Source organism: Amblyomma mixtum, chromosome 8 (genome assembly GCF_055824585.1).
Source record: "Amblyomma mixtum isolate Tamu chromosome 8, ASM5582458v1, whole genome shotgun sequence".
In the NCBI taxonomy this organism is placed as follows: Eukaryota; Metazoa; Arthropoda; class Arachnida; order Ixodida; family Ixodidae; genus Amblyomma; species Amblyomma mixtum.
Genome location: NC_143019.1, coordinates 2,810,161 through 2,829,855, shown reverse-complemented (window position 1 = coordinate 2,829,855; position 19,695 = coordinate 2,810,161). Strand labels below are relative to the sequence as shown.

General features: G+C 46.7%; 1 protein-coding gene across 1 annotated transcript; it reads left to right on the top strand.

Annotated features, from left to right (window-relative positions):
* The first annotated feature begins 308 nt into the window (after window positions 1-308).
* Window positions 309-16,290, top strand: LOC149331153 (BPTI/Kunitz domain-containing protein-like). The gene is made up of 5 exons (XM_089555888.1): window positions 309-366; window positions 6,696-6,902; window positions 11,019-11,208; window positions 16,046-16,083; window positions 16,226-16,290. Exons 1-5 carry the CDS (start codon window positions 309-311, stop codon window positions 16,288-16,290), a joined length of 558 nt encoding a protein of 185 aa, XP_089412014.1.
* The last annotated feature ends 3,405 nt before the right edge of the window (window positions 16,291-19,695 follow it).

The window sequence follows — 19,695 nt, the reverse complement described above, 5'->3', positions numbered from 1 at the left end:
ATACTTTAGCCTTTCTGGCCAGCAGAATGCCAATAAAGGTCCTAACGTTCCCTTTTTATTGCTGATTTCTATTTTCGTTTGTGTAGAGAAGCTTGTTTACAAAGGAAAAGTATTTGAGAGAATTTCGTTGGGCTAGTAGGTTGCAGTTTGTCTTCTTTTTATCCAGAGGGCAGCATTATGGAATGGCGATATTCTGACATATACAGCAGCATGCTATTTAAACATACATTGTACCTGAATTTTGTGGGTCGACGTTTCTGGCAGCGAATTTAACTTTCCACAGCACCTAAGCCGTCAACAGAGGCCGGATGCACCGTCTCTTCATCTGCGTCTTTGGGCTGGCGATTTTGTCTGCCGTGCTTTCGAGTAAGACAAGCATTATTTTCTGCTGGTATTGTCATGTAATATATCCACATATGTGTAACTCAATTATTGTAACCTAATTCTATGTCATTTTAAGTAGTTTAGTGGATATCATCAAAGTCTAAAATGGCTATATCCCTAGCTTACTGCGCTACAAGGATTTAATAGCGAAGGCATGTTCTTCCTTACGCGGTATTTGCACCTACGGTTGGATCATGAGTCCTGAATTCAAACATGAATTTGTCGCAGGAAGACCTCTCAGATACGGTGTGCACGCGTTTTGTCAAGAGCTGCGGGCAAGCATGACGTAGTTACACCCTTGTTTACTTGTATTGCGTGGCCCGACTAGAAGCACAAAGGTGGCTTCGCCGGCTTTGGGGTGTATGGCCAGCACACATAGTTTGTGATGAAGAAAGGGAAAGTTACAAAACCTCTAAACTGCTTTCTCGTGGTAGTGCTAGTGAAGACTATGGGATCCTGACACCTCTGTGAGTAACTTTTAAGTGCCCCTTTCTGCCTTCATGCTTGCGGAATCTCTCACGAACAGCAGGAAGTTTTCAACCTACCGATAAACCTGAACGCCTTCGTCTTTTATGTTCTTCTCTAAGGTTTCACTCTTTGAAGGTTTCGCTTAACACTAGAGTGATCACTGCACGTTAAAGAACCCCAGGTGGTCGAAATTTCCGAAGCCCTTCACTACGGCGTCCCTCATAGCCTGAGTAGCTTTGGGACGTTAAACACTATAAACGAAACCAAACCACATAAATCGTGTCCTAACAAAATGCTATGAACTGATGGTAAAAAGATAGAAGTGCTAAGAACATTTAGACAGAAATCGTGCAGTCATTCCTGCAGACGAGTCAATCACTGTCCTCATAATGTAATTTTTCATCCTCGACAACAATATTAAGCGCAGTGCAACTCTGAAGGTCGTCGTCCTATTGAATCATGGCAATGCTTGTCAGACTGGGTGTGATAAAACAATCAACAGTTACTAGGGGTGCCTTTGAAGAAACTCTGAAAATCTGTGGCGTGAGTCCATCTGTGGAGTCCATCCGCCTAGTCTTCGCCTCCATCACCTTCTCTCACAACACATCGAAGGATGTAGTCTCTCAGCAAAGTGACAGGTTGAATCTCGTTAGACCTACGCTTGCAATGTCTATAAAACAGGGCTTTAATGGGGCAAAAACTATTTCTGCAACACGCGCCTCTGATAACACTTCGTGTCTTTGAAGCATACGCTGTCCTTTATTTTTACGCTGCATGCAGAGGTAGAAAATATTGTTTTCCAATGCTTCGAGGAGCAACTTTCGTTTTCAGGCGTTATGATCTAGTTTGCCAAAAATTAGTGGCTCTCGTGATGAGCGAAAATAAGAAAAAGGTCTGTGGCTAAACCTTAGTTATCGATAAAAGCCAGTTAAAAATGTTTAGAACACTCACTTCCCGACATCTCGACCTTTTCGAGACTCTGTCTTAAAGTTGTTCATCATGGCAGGCAAGGAGGACTTCATCCCGCAGATCAGACCGTATGACGAGCAGGTAAGTTGCCGGACTTGAAGTAGTGTTCTTTTTATAGAGCACCCCTCTCCGCAGGCAGAACGAGGATAGTCCACGAGCTAGGTATCTTGGTATTTCAAGGCTCCAACCTTCGAGATGTGCGATGAGCAGACGCAGCTCGGCGTCGGCACGCTGTCTGGAAACGAGCTCAGACGGGTTGACCGCTCCAAGGAAGCTATCATCGTCGGTTTTGTCTTGTGGAGGAGGTTCGAAGGCAGCGCGAGACACGCTATCAGCGTCGGTGTGTTTCCGGCCTGACTTGTAGACGACGGTAAAATGGAATGTCTGCAGGCGTAATGCCAACGTGCTAGGTGGCCGCAGGGGTCCTTTAAATTTTTTCAGCCAGCACAGCGAGTGGTGGTCGGTGACGATACAAAACGGTATACCATACAGGTATGGGCGGAACTTAGCGGCGGACCAGACTACCGCCAAACATTCTTTTTGCGTGGGAGAGTAGTTCAACTCAGTGCACGGCTGGCGGGGGCAATTATTTTGTCGACACCGTTTTGCCGCTGAACTAGAACGGCGCCAAGACCGAAGTTGCTCGCACCCGTGCGTACCTCCGTGTCAGCATCTTCGTCGAAATGCGCCAGGATGGGTGGCGATTGGAGTCGGCGTCGTAACTCGTCGAAGGCAGTCTGCTGTTCGTTGCCCCAGGAAAACGGCCCGTCATCCCGGGTGAGAAGCGTCAGAGCGCTGGCGAGCTGGGCGAAGTTTCTAATGAAGCGACGATAGTAGGAGCACACGCCAAGGAAACTTCGGACTGCTTTTTTGTGGGCGGGGACCGGAAAGGCAGCAACGGCAGCAAGCTTCTCTGGGTCAGCTCGGATTCCGTCAGCACTAATGAAGTGCCCGAGAAACTTCAATTCGGTGAACCCAAAGTGACATGTTTCTGGTTTGAGGGAGAGGTTGGCGGATCGACCGGCTTCGAGGACAGTTCTGAGGCGGTTAAGATGTTCCGTGAACGTTGCGGAAAAAATGATGACATCATCAAGATAAGCAAGACAGGTCTGCTACTTCGAACCTGTGAGAACGGTGTCCATCATTCTCTGGAATGTGGCAGGAGCACAGCAGAGCCCGATAGGGAGGACGCAAAATTCATACAGGTCGTCCGGTGTGATGAAGGCGGTTTTCTCACGGTCCCTCTCATGTACTTCTATCTGCCAATAACCACTCCTGAGGTCGACCGAAGAGAATTACGGGGCTTGACGAAGTCGGTCGAGGGAGTCGTCGATACGCGGCAGCGGATACACGTCTTTCTTGGTCCCACTGTTAAGCTTCCTGTAGTCGACGCAGAATCGTAGTGTTCCGTCCTTCTTTTTCACCAGGATGACAGGAGACTACCACGGACTGCTAAATGACGCCGTCTGTGAGCATCTCTTTGACCTGTGTTTGAATAGCATCTCGCTCCCGAGGGGACACACGATAGGGCTGCTGATGGATGGGTCGGTCTCCTTCATGCGCGATAATGCGGTGTTTAACTGTCGACGTTTGTCGCACTTTAGACGACGACGTGAAACACGCACCAAACTCCCGCAAGATGTCCTGGAGTTGCCTCTTTTCAGCGGGTTGGAGGCCTGGATTTATGTCGACGTTATTGACCGCTTCGGCGTCAGCTCCAAGTGTGCCCTCCTCACAAGAAAAGTAGTCGGCCACTTCCCGAACATTGTCGACGTAAGCGGTGGCAGTGCGACGGAACAGATGTCGATGCTCATTGAAGAAGTTGGTAACAAGGACCTCTGTCCAACCGTCACGAAGGCATCCAAGGCCTCGGGCCACCGCAATTCCCTTAGTGAGTACGAGGGAGACATTAGGCTCGACAACCCGGAGTCCCCGATGTGGCTCGTCACAGGTAAATCTAGCGAGAATGCTGGCACGTGGCGGCAACGTAACGTTATCGTCGGCGACTCGCAGGGCGAACCGAGAACCCTGGTGCTCAGGTTCTTCTGTGGCCACTGGGGTAGAAAACGTAACCAAGCGATTCGGGAGGTCTATTATAGCACCGTGCTCGCGAAGAAAGTCGATGCCAAGGATGACATCGCGAGAACATTCGCGCAGAACGAGAAAAGTGGCGACGAATGTGCAGCCTCGAAGCGTAACCCGGGCCGCACACATACCAAGCGGTGCAATATTTCCGCCGGCCGTACGTATGTCGGGGCTTTCCCAGGGAGTCGTCACTTTTTTCAGGGCCGTCGCAAGCCGTCCGCTAAGGACAGCGTAATCTGCGCCCGTATCGACCAACGCACTGACCTCCTTTGTGTCGACGAGAACAGGGATATCCAGGCAGACTATGCCTTCAGGGCGGCCTGTTGATGGCTGTTGAGGATGACTCAGTCGGTGCGACGGCGGAGGCTGGTCGGCGACTGGGGTTGCGCCGTCAGGGCGATTCAAGCGGCGCGTTGGGGAAAAGTCTTCGGCGATGCGGCGTTCTACGTCGGGGCGACTGGAGCGGTGCGGCAGCGGAGGCTGGTAGGCGATGGGTGTTGCGGCATCGGGGCGATTCGAAAGGCGCGTCGGGGAAAACTACTCGGCGATGCGGCGAGCGACGTCGGGGCGATTCGGTTGGTGCGGTGGTGGAAGCTTTGCGGCGGATCGGCGTTCGGCGGCCTCGCCTCTAAAGGCCGCCGGAGCTAGTTTTCCCGACGAGGGCTCGTGGAACCACGTTGCCCTGAGGCGAAACGAGACCCAGATGGCAAAGACCGGCGTGGAGAAGGCGACTGCGATTCGCGGCGCGGAACAGACGGGGAACTACGCTGGCGGGTGACATACTCGACGTTGTCCTGAGGGGGCTTTCCAGGTCGTGGATGGGGCGCTATCGATAGAAAATCCGCGTAGTCCCATTTCGCGACCGGGGCACCGCCGATAGAGATGGCGGCCTCACCACAGTGGTAGCAGAGCGGTCGTTGATCCGGAGTGCGCCAGAGGTCAGTCTTCCGCTGTGCCTGGCGCCGATCCGCCCCGTAAGAAGTCGGCTGAGCATAGTGCACCGCGACCAATGGTGGGGTGCAAGGCGAAGGCCCAGAAGATGGGGCCGCGTGGCGCACGACGTCCGCGTACGTGACTGGCTGGACAGGAGACGGGTACGGCGCGGGATCGTATGGGGTCGGTTGCGGCGCTGGCACAACTGCAGCGTCTTGTGCCCTGAGTGCCTGCCGGACTTGCTCGCGGATGACGCTGGTGACAGAATCGACGCGAGGGGCAAAGGTTGCTTGAAGGCGCTGCAGCTCCTCGCGGACCACGGAACGGATGAGTTCGCGAAGGGAGTCCGGATTCGCCCGGCGATCATGGTCGAACTGTTCCAACGTTGACAGAGTTGACGCTGGACGCAGTTGCCGGGCATACTGATTGGATTTCTGCTGCAGCAATTTCTCCATCTGTACGGCGTCGGCCAGAAACTCCGCGATGGTGTTGGGCGGGTTCCGCACGAGTCCGAAAAAGAGCTTGTCTTTGACGCCACGCATCAGGTGCCGCACCTTTTTTTCTTCAGGCATGGCCGGATCGGCGCGATGGCAACATGTCAACACCCTCATTGGGAAGCTGAATTCGAGAGGACAGGGTACGCTCCGCGCTCTCCCGGCGGTCGCTGTTGGCGTACGCAGTCACGAGCTGACGTCGAAAGTCCGAACACGTAGAGAAAATAGCCTCACGGTTCTTGAATTACGTGCGTGCCGAGTCTTCAAGGCTGAAATACACGTCACGCAGCTTCGTAGCGTCGTCCCAGCAGTTAAAGGTCGCAACCCGTTCGTACTGAGCCAACCAGTCTTGGGCATCTTCAAACAGGTCGCCATGAAAGGGGATAGGCGTTCGTGGAGTCTGAAGGGTGAGATAGGTGGGGCTGGCTGCAGGAACAGTCGTAGGCAGGGCGGGCATTGGCTTCGCCATGAGTGGAGGGGTACTCGAGGGCGCGACGACGAAAGGGAGGGCCTCGGGGGACAGGCCTCGGATCCTCCGGCTGGCACGATGGACAGGTGTGGTCACAAGGGGCGGGCGTATGGAGTCATCCGCAGGAGTAGGGAGCATCGGTCGCACCTCCACCAGTGTCACGAGCAGAGGAGACGTGAAGGTAGGTGTCGGGAAGAACCCAAGACTGGGACTCTTCTTTTAATTGTAGAGCCAGGTTCCAGGACACAGAACAGAGCAAGCGCGCCTCGAGATCCCATCGCCGCTTCGTCGTCGTTATCGACTCAGCGCGGAGGCCACGCGGCGCTTTAGGCGCGTGGCAATATATTTTATGTTTTATTCTTCTTTGCGGCATAAACACATGCATTCCTTCAGTAATATCTTTTAGCTGATGCAGCACTGCCTATGTGGTCTTTCTTCTCGCGGTCTCTGGCGTCTTGCACTCGAAACAGACACACACCCCTAAAATTAACACACTCAAAGAGAAGCGCTACCTATGGTGTGAAGCCATCTAAGACCATTGAATCCACTGCAGCACTGTAAGGGCTTTTGATTTTTTATTGATGCGTAGTCGGTAGTGTAAATTTTATCTTGTGTCTTCTCAGCAAGCTGCCTCCAACGGCATATTGATTACATTAAGGCTTCTTGATATAATCACTGAGCATTCTACAGTAGGCGATTAGAAGAAAATGTGTGTTGGCCTCGTAGCTAATCTTTCGCTGCTCCTTCAGTTTGCGACCACTCACTTCGGTCAATTTGCTGCTCTTGTCGTAATTTGCTTACCCATGCAATGGCAGTCGCAACACTCATTTATGAGGAACACTCTTTTGTTATCTTTATAATTGACACTCACTTTGTGGTTGCTTTCCTTTCAGGACCAGAGGAAACAGTGACGCACAAGAGACAGAGAAATAATTGCGTGATGCCAGTAAATGACTACGACGGACGTTGCATGGCAAGAGTACCGAGATATTTCTACAATGAAACCGCTGGAGCATGCCAATATATGCTCTGGAATGGCTGCCTTTCAGATGGCCTCTTTGAGATGCGGTTTGAATGTGCGAAGGAGTGTGGTAACCAATGTGCGTTCGTTTTGTTTTAAGACTATTGCGTAAATTTCCGTTCAGGAACAGGGCTATTGATGAATATGTCTCAATCATGTATTCAGCGTTCCGACAGCCGTAATACAGAGAAACATTTGTTCATGGCCCTGCAACTACGACGTTCAGCCATTTTTAGTTTGGCGGGATCTCAGGCGGCTTGGGCACCCGGTAGGTTCGCGTCAAGAAGGCCATATAGAAGTTAGCGAGAAGCAAATAATGTGAAATTATTTAAAAAAAACCAAAGACATTTCATAGACTTAATATGGGTAAACGTGGCTGAACATTAGGTGAAATGGTTAACCTTCACTTTAGTGAACGAATCTAAAGGTCAGACAGAGAACAAACGCTCGTCCAGCTGCCGGGAATTTTCCTCCTGCCTTCGCACCCTTTCCACCCTATCTATTAGAATCCTTGCTGCTGTCATTTGGCATTCTTGGTGTTCTTGATTGGTCCATTTCGAGGTGACTGGTTGTGGAAGATAAAAGCAGGCTTCCATTTTACTTCTGCCAACAAATCAGCTTTGTTGTTAACTTCGAAATATGCATTGAATGCTCTTAGTGATGTACCATCGTTTAACCCCCGAAAGCAGCATGTGTTGTGAGTGGCGCCGTAGTCGAGGACCAGGGATTAATTTCTACCATCTGGGGTTCGATAACGGGGGCTAGCATCGCATGGTACATGGGCACTTTTCTTATCGCCTCCACCGAGTAACGTAGCAAGTCATCCCAGTGTGTGATAGCTATTCTATTTTGAAAGAACTGAAGTGCATTTCGGTAATAGGGTCAATAGTAAAACTTGTCGTGTAATTTTGGGGGGCATAATTTGTGAATCAGTAGCTAGAAATATTGGTAAGTGGTCACTAAATGCTGCAGGTGAAGTACCACTTTGTAAATTATAATCAGGAAGATTAGTAATGAAGGAATAAATTGTCGCTGCACTATTTTCAGTGATGCATTTGGGAGTTCTTGCAGTTTTCAAAGAAATGCGATTCGAGAATCAATAGGCAGCCTTTTTCCTTCGCAGTACAAGAGAAAAAGACGCTTTTAAGATCACCACCAAGAACCACTGTGTAGTTGCACCTATTTGCAGAGGGAAACACATCTTAATAATATATTAACTGATTTAGGTCACCGTCAGAAGGCCTATACATGACAGAGACGACAAAATTAGCACTCTTTGTACAATCAGCTTCATAATTATCGGAGGACAAAGATAACACATCAATAATTTTGCAACTATTCCACCTTTCAGATATAAACAAACACGACCGCTACGTTTACATTCACTGTTACTTAGTTATAACCATTAAGCTCCATAACATCACTGGTGTCACTGTACCACGTGGTGTCACTGTACCCGTGCCAGTAGAGCGATAAAAGGTGTAGATGTTACTGGCAGGCCTCCCTGGCTTGGGCTAGGTGCTTCATTTCCAGGGACATCAAAATTTGAGGAGAGGGTACAGCAAGTTTAGCAAGTGTTGTTGTCGAGCTAGTTGGTCATATTCTTCATTCGCTATGCTCAAAACACTTGTCATGGTGAATGAAGAGGGTACAGTAAGAGTAATTGCGCTGTGATACTTTTTCTGTGTCCCAACTAGACGACGTTCCCTAAAACACAGGTGACAGCTTTTCTTTACATTCCTCTGGTAGATATAGCTGCCATGCCTTATTTGCAATATTCTGAACACATCATTGCTTTTTGCCCAACAAACTAGACACGCGACGGCGTGCCGCCCGTGTATGGCTTTAGGGCTTCTACGTGGCGGATGTAGTAATAAACGATTATTGTTTTTTCGGAGCTGCATGCCGGTGATCAAGAGTGCCGCTGCCTCTCAGCGAGAGGGGGGAAAGCAAAAGAGTGTAATTAGTGCGCCTCTGTAAGGCAATGGTAGGAGTCCGCCCCAGCACCGCCACTGTATTATTTGTTCATTGTGGGAAAAGCGTAAAGGGCTGAAGAATCCTGAATGGCCAGACATCAGACAAAAAGCGGCCCCAGCTCCTGGAACTTTGTGCACGTTCTAAGAGCCGGCAAAATCAAAAGTAGATCAAGCAAAAGTATATGTGCGAAACAAGTGCTCATTTTTCGCCTCTTCTTTCTGGCATCTGCATGGGTAAGCAACCGGGTTTCTTGCTATTCATCTTCATACCCTCTCAACACTTGGCGGCAGCTGGAGCAACGCCCCTCCTCGCATTGCTTACAACTGGCGCGACGCTCCTCCGAACTCCGAACTCCGAACGCGAGTTACTAGGAGGCTTCACACAACATAATTCAATGGGCTAGACCCGTTAACTAGTGCCGCCCCACTGAAAAATCTGGAGGGAGGAGACACTTAAGCTTCGCTTTAAATGTATGATGCAATAGAGTTGTTGGGTCATTGTCCCTATATGAGAATTTTGTCATTCTCCACTTAGATTCATGCATCGCTGGGAGTTCTTACACCACTCCTCGCGCGGTGGTGCAGCGCTAAAGAGATGCGCCATGGCCCTGAAACACAGGTGCTGACATGTGTGGGCCCTGCGCGACCCAGATTACTGTTCCGTAGCGACTCCTCGGGGCCAGTTATTAATTTCTGCAACGGTGGCCAGTTTTCTCACAATCCGGTGGGCAGGTTGTGATAATGTCTCAAGGTCACGTGACCTAGGCGGTCCACATAGGTTGCAGGTGTGCCCGTTGTCGACGCCGGAAAACTTTTTCCGACATGAGGTTACTAGCGTTCTCGCATTGAGAACTTTGAGAGCTTGAAAAGCACTCTTCTACACGCACTCATCGACTAAGGAAAGAAAACTGATTTTCTCTTGGCAACAAGAGGCTCTCCTTTGTGCATACAATGATGAAAAGGCCCTTTAGAAGAATGACAACCGATTCCAGAAAACTATGTTGCTTGTAAAATGTCCCTGCATAGAGATGTCGTTAGGATATTTTTGCAACTTTTACGTCCATTCACCGTAGGCTTTTGTGGCATTTGGTAAAAACCTTGCTTCAAAATAAGCTCAACTCAGGTCGTACTCACTTTCTTTGCAATGATAATGGACACATGGGCCCCTTCATATTGATAAGTTATGTCGATTTAAAAATACCACGGCCTGCCTCTATTTCAAAATATTCCTTCATGTGAGAAAGTTGGAGAAGCTTTGCGGATGTGCCCCACATATACATGAAGAAGAGCAAATTAGCCGAGACATATCCCTAGGTGTGCAATCTTCTGTAATACTGCTGGCAGACCAGAAAAAACATTCGCTTTTTTCATGCACAATGGCAATGAAGGAATTAATCTTTAAATTTTGTAAGTATGAAGTGTTAAAGCCCCATGCTTGTTTTATTTGTTATTCGAAAACCGCTATACGCCCTCAGACAAGGGCATTACGTAAAGGGGACGTCGACACTCGAGAATAGTAATCAAAATAGGCGAGCAAAATATTTCAATACGTAAATAAAAAAAACACATAGTGATAGACAAATAATACATAAAACAGAACACCAACTAGGACAAATCACCGTAAATTAAATAAAAAATTAAAAGAAAAATACGTTTGAGGACTTCATTTTTATAGCCATATGCGATGGTAGATTGCTACTCCATTTCACTCTAGTAAGAGGTATGAATAACTATGAAGTAGTATAGCATAAACCACATTCCACTCTAAACGTGCAATCGTGGCGTGAAAAAAATAATGTGTCGCGTGATCGAAATAAATCGTCATTAAACAAGTGATGTTGCATTATGCAGGGAGCTAACATTGCTAGTTCGCGACGACGAGATAAGTTAACAAGTTTGGCGCAATCCTTTAGTTCTGTGACACTAGAAAACCTAGAATAATAGGAAATGATGAACTTCGGAACACGGTTTTGCAATGCCTACAGCCAATTAATGGGGCATGATTTATCAGGAAACCAACTGGAAGACGCGTATTCGACTTTAGGGATCGTAATAACACAACGTAACGAGAGGCGCATTAGATTTTAGGCCATATTAATCCAAGTAATGCGTTTTGTTATATGCAAAGGTGCATGTTTGAGTCATCGTTTTCTTTACCGGCACATTTCGCTGGTGAAATCCAAAAGAGCAGCAGATATTTTTTCTCTCCTTCTTGATAGATGAAGAGGGTGACATTTGTCTATTGTATCCTCCTGGACGTTGTACCACATCAACGGATCAAACAAGATCGAGGTATTTCTACAACAAGTCCACCGAGGAGTGCCAGCAGTACAATACGTGCGACAATGTAGGAGCAGAGCTGACATCAAATTCTTTTGCTTCGCTGGTATTTTGCAAGATGCACTGCAGGTAAGTCTAAGCGCTAATTTAACAAAACTTCTGTTTGTACTAGATGGTGCATAGCTTTTTTTTTAATGAATTTCAGCGCAGAAGAACACGCACACAAGAAGAGGAAACACACAGGACAGGCACTCTAGCGCCTGTCCTGTGTGTTTCCTCCTGTGTGTTTCCTCTTCCGGGGGCGTGTTCTTGTGCGCTGAAATTCATTTTAAAAAAAGCTAATCCCTAAGTACAGCCGTTGTCTCGTTTCGCCTTCGCATCTACTTAGTGCATTCAGGAGACCTAGCAAAGCTTTTTTACACTGTTCCAGAATAACTATTTCATCATTGCATCGTGAAATGCAGACAACCAGTCTCTATTCAGTCCTCTGTGAAACAAGGTTGCCGACCAGGGTTGCCAAATTGGGCTATTAATAGCCAAATTGGGCTACTTTTTGTCCGAGTTGGCGTCAGAAATTTCGATTTGGCTATGTGGCTACTTTTGGGCTACATCTTTTTCATGCGTGAAAAAAAAGTTAAAGTAGTTATAATGTGGTGTGTTACAATAACGCAGGGAGAGAAGTAAAAGGCATGTTGGAATAAAAATGCAGGCTATAGCAGGCTAAAGAAATTGAGCGCGTCTTATACAAAATGACAATTTGTAAGCGCTGTGTTCGAGAAAACTTGTGTGTGTCAGGCGGCCTAGGATCATGGCCTTCAATTTCTTTTATAAAGAGTGGACACTACGTGAAAGTTGCCCCCAGCAAAACACTTCACAGCCTATAGATTGCACTTCGCGAACTAACGCCGCCCGCGCCCGCGCGCCACCGAACATAGACTGTTGCCGTCTGCACACGTGAGCGTTCTCCCTGTGACGGTGCACCACGGATGACCATGGTACCAGGATAGAGGTAAAACACAAAGAGAACTTAAGTCTCCCTACGTGGTGCGAATGTGTAAGCATTAAATGCTACTGTTTCGCTTCTGTTGCGCGGTTTCGTGATCCTCACATATTAATCGTTAACCGTAGACGTGGCCTAGTGGTTTGGGCGTCCGCTTCGGCTGCGGTAGTGGCTGTTTGGAAACCCACCGCCAGGCATGTTCTTTTCTTGTATTGTTTATTCTGGTTCTGCGGACACATTCTGCTCAAGATACGCATGAGGCAAATAAGGTATTCTTCTGTTTCTTCCTAATCTCGTGGTGGACACAGCAAGCGCGCCACTCGCAAGAGCCTACGCTTTTTCTGCAGCCTCAAGCGGCACACGTGCAGCCCTCGAGATTCATTGCGAGCTGCGCGAGAGCGCCGTGTCCGTTGCGTAATCCGCGTGCACTCATGCCGTGCCATGGCGTCATCCCTTGGCGCGGCGCGGAACCCACTGTAACTACTAACGAGGACGGCGGAAGTTAGTGGCATGACATGGCATTAGATCCGTCGCTACGAGAACTTTAATCAGAATGGGCAAATGGTTATGTACATCCGGAACTACAGAAAGAAATGGAAAAAGGAGGCGGAATTCCAGGGTAAAATGTTTTTCTCATTATTGTGAACGTACTGTTAGACTGAAGATGAAATCGACATAGATTATCATCTAATGGCACATATCCTTAATTCATTCTGAGCTCATGAATATCGTCGAATGTAGCTTCAAGAAGGCGCGTGCTAGGTGCTTTGAGGTGACGCTCTCAGCGAGACCCTTTCTCTTAATGCATAAAATTGAAATGTGAGGCTGCGTAAGTATACAGCAAGGTATTTTCACTGTCGATGTGTGTAATCTTTGCGCGAACATTTAAAAAGTGAAATATTTATAAACTAGAGCTGCGATTGCGTTATATAGCGCCGCCGTTCTTTGCCGCGTGCAGACTGGCTGTCGTAACCCGCCTCAGGTGATATGGCCTACTGCCGCGCATGAAAAGTGGAACTGCGGCCCCATCCTCAGGACCTGGTTAGCGCACCTGGTTGGCGCGCATGAGGGATGCGAAACGTAACAACGGAAAGAACACGCCGTGGGCACCACCTCAGACATCATGTGCGGGAAAGAAATCTAATATGTAAATATTCTTGCCCGAAAATTAATATGCTTAAGAAATGTCGCCCCGACAACAAATATTTTTGGCTACTTTTGGGCTACGCAAAATTTTCGCTTTTGGCTACATTTGGGCTACTACATAGGCCAATTTGGCTACCAGAGGCCGGAGCCATCTGGCAACCCTGTTGCCGACTGTCACCTATCCTGTTTCTATTATGCTTTGAGCCAGGTTGCTAAGTGTTATATACAGTAGAGCCTTCAGTGGTTTCCGTGTTATAGGTCACGAGCTGAAGCTATTAGATTTTGCAGACGACTTCGCATTTTTCTGCGATAAGCAGCGCATCGATAAGAGTATTTGTTTAACGGAAGACTTTAGTCCAGTGTCTGGAGCTAAGATTAATATTTCGAAAAGTTGCGTTCTCTGCTTTGAAATGCGACTATCGACACCTGCTGAATACGCTGGTATGCAACGGACCCGTAGGCCACCCAAGTAGTTTGGCGTTCCTTTGAATGCCAATAAGCATAGTGCAAATACTGGAAAGATCACGAGCCAGCTCTTCGGCGCTATGCTGAGACTTTTGTCCCCCACGGTCACTATATTTCGAGCAGGCTGATCGCATTTAATCTGTTTTTCGGGTCTCAGAATTATTCAATGCACAGTACTCGATATCACACGTTTTGACAGGGTTTCCGCCAATTTTGTCTGTGATTCGTCTTTTGAATCTATGAGGCTTGATAATATTTTCGGGCCTGTAAGTTCTGGCGGCCTTTGTTTAGTCAGCCTGTATGTCCGACAGATAGTTTTCTGTTTCTTGTGTTTCGGGACACTGCACACCCAATAATGTGTGCATTCTTGCAAGATAATTTAATTCATGTTTTAACGAGCCTGTCTTCTAGCGGTTCTGATCGTCGGTGTTTGTGGCGATTCGTGCATGAAGCCTATTTCGTTGTACGTTTCCTGTTTGTTTCTGCTCTGAGTTCCAGTTTTCAGCATCGAGGAAAATTTTGTACAAGGATTTAATACATATGCTCTTGCCTCAATCCCTATACCGTTCTCTGTATTCAACGGGACGTGACATACTCAACACAGTACGGAAAATGCCCCTCTGGCCATGTATCAAGATATTTTTCTGTCAGCTACAAGCGAGACATTGTCCGTTAAAACAGAACTAGAAAAAAAGGGCCCGTTTGTGTCCACGGTAAACTGCCGCTTTTGTGATGTTCCACAAATGTTTTGCTTCATCAATTGCAAAGATGGAATACACTTTTGGGATATCTTGCAATGGACATTGGAAAAAGACTTAATTAGACACCGCATTCCGGGCGGGATCTCACTGCACTGTCCTTTGTTGGTAAACCTTTAGACATATTCTTCCTGATTGGATTATGCAGCCTCTGGAAAGCGCGCATAATGAACCGACATTATTAATAAGTCGTTTCTACAAAGTGCCACTTTAGCAGAACAATTGTTCATCTAAAGGAATTGTATGCCTAGACTGAATTTGAACCATAGTGACAACCACTCCTAGTGCTATCTTCTTCATTGCCCTCTTTCCAGTGCGTCGTTGTTCAAAACGTGTCGTATTATGATGTAGTAGTGATATTCCGTGTTCCGTCTTTTCTTGTGCTTGGTTGTTTACGTGTGTCGTACTATGCATTGTGTTCAATTGGGATTATGTTCTTCTTGTTTCTACATAGTTCATGTACTTAGAACATTGCTTCATTGTAACGAATACCATGTCAAAGAAACGTTTTTGGCAGGCGAATTCCTTTTTTTTCGTTTTAAACATCGGGCAATGCTTTAGTCTCGTCCCTGTGGCCTTCCTGTGAATCCTAGGTCAGGGCGACGGCTTGTCGACCGCACGAGCAGTTTACGCTACCGCGTATTATGCGAAGGCAGAGTCCGACACAGCGCTTTTGACTACGAACCTCAGGTGGGCGAGTATATTAAGGGCGTCCGTGCGCTACTCCTCGAGGAATGAGGGAACCTACTAATGTTAACCTACAGTGTTGAGCTTGAGCTGCGGTACTTCTGGTTGTTTCGCAACTGCAAATAACACTTGAAAAGTGCAATGTTTCTTTGCGACGGCAATTTTAAAACAGCAGATTTATTGCGTTATTGTTGTCCGCAGATGTCACGAGAATAGCAGCCAACCTTCGTCCGCTAGGGCACTCTCAGGTCTGTGCAAAAGTAGGAATAGTATGGTTTGGTTTGGTTTATGGGGTTTAACGTCCCAAAGCGAATAAGGCTATGAGAGACGCCGTAGTGGAGGGCTTCGGAAATTTCGACCACCTGGGGTTCTTTAACGTGCACTGACATCGCACAGTACACGGGCCATCGCACAGGAATAGTATGGTCGCCTCCAGTTGGAACTATATCGAAATCTAATCTGTGCATTTAAGAAAATACACTGAAATCCTTTTTTATGCCTGAATATTCCTCTGAAAAGAAAAAGCACAGCCTAGTAGACAAATACCTGAGAAACAGTTCCTGTAAAACATAAAGTACATCACACTGTTTTATTAACTACCGCAACGGGTGACAGCAAAAGGTTAAAAACGAAGTTTCTTTATGGACTCTACGGAAGCTGTGAAGATGACAGGAAGAATAAACCGGCCGCGCAAACATCCTTAATGCCGCCCATACAGTTCGAGGCTGAACACTAAGATTACTAAAAGAAAAGCACTTTTCGTACTTTTTGATTTCTGAAGAACTTGAACGCATGTGTTCGTAAATAGGTTCTTATATGTATCAATCTTTTAACTTAATTATATGCTTCTAAGGTATTATTATTTTGTTTGTAGATTGCATTACAAAGAAGGTTTCTTTTTCCGTTTTAGCGGATTCGAGTTTCCCAAAAATGCTTCAGCAGTTGCAGGTAAGGGTTTTGTTTAATTCATGTTTCGATTTCTCTATATTCATGACTTCACCAGTCGTATCTTAGCGGACTCAAGTTCCGCTTTTAAATGATCACCTGATGAGCTCTTGGTCAATCACCAAACCAATCTCTTTTATTTCAGCTAAGCTGTGGAGGCTAGGGAGGCTGCCTTACAAACCGCTAATACCAGTCAACTACGAGAAGTAATCAGCAGAAAGTTTATTCCTTTGAGCGGCCTGGTTTTCTGGAAATAAAGAAGTGCGTTTTGAAGCCATAATGAGTCGAAGCAATATCACTGACGGCACATAAATGTGAGTTGGTGTTTTATGTACTCACCGGGCATAGATGTCTCCACCGAGGACTTCATAACAGCGATTTTCGCAGTCCCACAGTTGTAATCTTTGTAGTATCAGTAGCAGACGCCGATGTTAAGCACACACACAAAAAGAACCATTAAAGAAAGGGGAAATACGCACGTATAACTGCAGTTTGCTCATCGACATTGGCAGGCATCTAAAGGTTACTACCAGGCTAAAATTTGTGATATCGCTTATATTAAGCTGCGCTTCTCCATCTCCATTTCCATCTCCATCTTCATATCTGCGTGCGTGCGTGAGTGCGTGAGTGCGTGTGCGTGTGCGTGCGCGTGTGTGCGTGTGTGCGTGTGTGCGTGTGTGCGTGTGTGCGTGTGTGCGTGTGCGCGTGTGCGCGTGTGCGCGCGTGCGCGTGCGCGTGCGCGTGTGCGTGTGTGTGTGTGTGTGCGTGTGTGTGTGTGTGTGTGTGTGTGTGTGTGTGCGCGTGCGTGCGTGCGTGCGTGCGTGCGTGCGCGCGCGCGCGTTCGTGTAAATGCGTGGAACACTTTATATTCCTCTCTTGAAAGGTACAATGTCCTGTAAAATATCGTAACTGTAAAACGTTTCGCCACAATGTCGCCAGGCGTAACAATAAACTTACGCGAGTTCATTAGGAGAAGTCGTCGTCCTTGTCAGGACTTTTAAGGGCATAATTAAAATTGAAAGAAGCAGTACGTATTATGAAAGAAACAGAATTTATTTTTCATCGCCAGGTATATTTATGGGGTCCCTATGTGCTTTACGCATAAAGAAGTCTGGAAGTTCAGAGAGCGTCCACTGCACTAGAGCATATTTTATATATCTGAATGATCACTTTTAGATTGCATCCCTGTACAAGGGCAAATATGTTGTTGCAATTTTATTCACTATTTCCTGACAGAGTGGCGTGTTTACCCATTTGCATCTTGCCTGGTTTCCTCTAGATCGACGGACTGGTCACGGTTATAATGGAGCTTTTTTAACGCCTCTGAAAATCGTTTTTTATATCTGTTATACCATGGAGCATGGCTATTGGAGTATTTAGGAGAACAGAAAGTTAGGCTAGTTGTTTGATATGCATACTGAAAAAATTGCGCTGAAAAACGAGGACAAAGCCAAGACAGACACAAGGACGAGTTCGTCTTCAGTAATGTTTTCAACAATGTTTTGCACTTACCAATTACCAGCATTACCTTACGGGAATTTTGCCGCACTTGAGTAAGAACGGTAATAAGACGGTGCAATGTAAACGGCTCTTCGACGAAACAATTCCGTTCAGCCACAGAGATGAACTTGTGCGTGAGCTCGTGGAAGTCTTTCATATGCGTATCAGTGGAGATAAATGCATCAGCCTGACTTCCGTCCGCTTGTCTGATAGGGAATTTCGGTTTTTCGCCAACTCACTCGGGTATACAGGCGGTGACACATGATGTTCTTAATGATAATCTGCTCTGGTCTTTTGTTTCTCCTATTATATGTGCATGTTTTTGGAACAAAACTTCAGTTTTGAGTTAGCTCTCGATAATATGATTGTCTCGGCTTAGTCCTCGTTTTTCTTTGCAATTTTTTTCAGTATGCTATTCTAGTACACACGCCGAAAAGGGATAAGACGATAAATCATTTGAGACACTTTTGTTGCGGAAGCAATACTACGCTAGGTGTGAGCGATTTCGCGGAGCCCCGGACAGCCCCAACTGCGCATGCGCGAGGAGCGAGTGTGAGACAGTTACTGCGTAATTTCCTTTCCTCAAATACAATTTCCGTTTTCTTAATTACGGCCCCTCTTTCTCTTTCTTCTTTCACTCCGACTTCCTCCCTTCCTCTACGGTGCGGTTCAGGTGTCCACCGATATGACAGAGAATTATCCTCAAATACAATTTTCATTTTGTTCATTACGGTTGCTCTTTCTCTTTCTTCTTTCACTCCGACTTCCTCCCTTCCTGTACGGTGCGGTTCAGGTGTCCAGCGAGATGACAGAGAATTACTGCGTCATTTCCTTTCTTCAAAAAGCGTTGCGTTCAAAAGGCAAGGCGTCGCACCAAACGGGTGGTGGCGTTCCGTGGACTCCCTGGCAGTGCTACAGCACCCTGTCGAGTTCCACTCCTAAAGGAGAAGCTTAACCGTCATTAATTAGCAGTTAATTAGTATTTAGTCATTAATCAGTAATTTACCTTTAGTTAGTAGTTTGGTTTAGTTTAGTTAGTTTAGTTTATGGGGTTTAACGTCCCAAAGCGACTAAGGCTATGAGAGACGCCGTAGTGGAGGGCTCCGGAAATTTGGACCACCTGGGGTTCTTTAAAGTGCACTGACATCGCACAGTACACGGGCCTCTAGAATTTCTCCTCCAAAGAAATTCTAGCCGCCGCGGCCGGGATCGAACCCGCGTCTTTCGGGACAGCAGCCGAGCACCGTAACCGCTGAGCCACCGCGGCGGCAGTTAGTAGTTTGGCATTACATGGTAATTAGCACTTAATTATGTGTGACGTCATCCAGTGGTGACGACACCAGTGTCATAGAGGCAGTCAAAGTGGGGCGGAAAACGCTTTCGCCTCTACGCACTTTAGACAGTGACAGTGCCTCTTCAGATGCCACCACCGCTGCGTTTGCCGCGTCGTTGCTTCCGCAATTTTACCAGGGATGCCATTGGTCAAACTACAGCCAATTTATTTCGGTACATGCACCAGTTTGTTTCTACTGAACGCTCGAGATAACCTGGCAGGAAAATATCAAGAAAGGTTTCCAGTTATTAAGGGCTAAAAATGAGCTTTGTTATAGTCGCTTATGGTCTTGGAGCGCTTGAGCTTGGAATTTATTTATTTATTTATTTCAGGTTCCTTCATGGCCCTTGGAGGGCATTAGAGAAGGCAGTGAGCAGTTTACAAATACGTACAGAATATATACACAACGGGTTATTTAAAACAATAGCTAACGCGCGTATTTAGCAGCATCATTACACAAGATTTCGATGTTAAGAGAATACAAGTAAACAATATTGCAAAAAAGTATGAAACGCGAAAAAACTTTAGGTTTGAGAAACAAAAGTATACAAAGTAGTGTTAAGGCATAAGGTCATTTAGAAATACTCATAACACAAGCTATAATACAAAGCAATGACAACACAGTTAGCAACAGTAAGCGGCAAAAATAACGAAAATGCATGTTTAAAATTGGCGAAATCGCTGTATACAGGATAGCAACGTGAAAATAAATAAAATGACCATTTTATCTAATCTACGACAAAATGATCCCGCAACCGTTTTTTAAATTCTTCAATGTTGTT

Excerpts from the sequence above, each read along its gene's own strand:
- LOC149331153 (XM_089555888.1), top strand. The coding sequence starts at position 309 with ATGCACCGTCTCTTCATCTGCGTCTTTGGGCTGGCGATTTTGTCTGCC. Across the intron at positions 367-6,695 it reads TTTGTCTGCCGTGCTTTCGA|GACCAGAGGAAACAGTGACG; the intron begins GTAAGACAAGCA and ends CTTTCCTTTCAG. Across the intron at positions 16,084-16,225 it reads AAATGCTTCAGCAGTTGCAG|CTAAGCTGTGGAGGCTAGGG; the intron begins GTAAGGGTTTTG and ends CTTTTATTTCAG.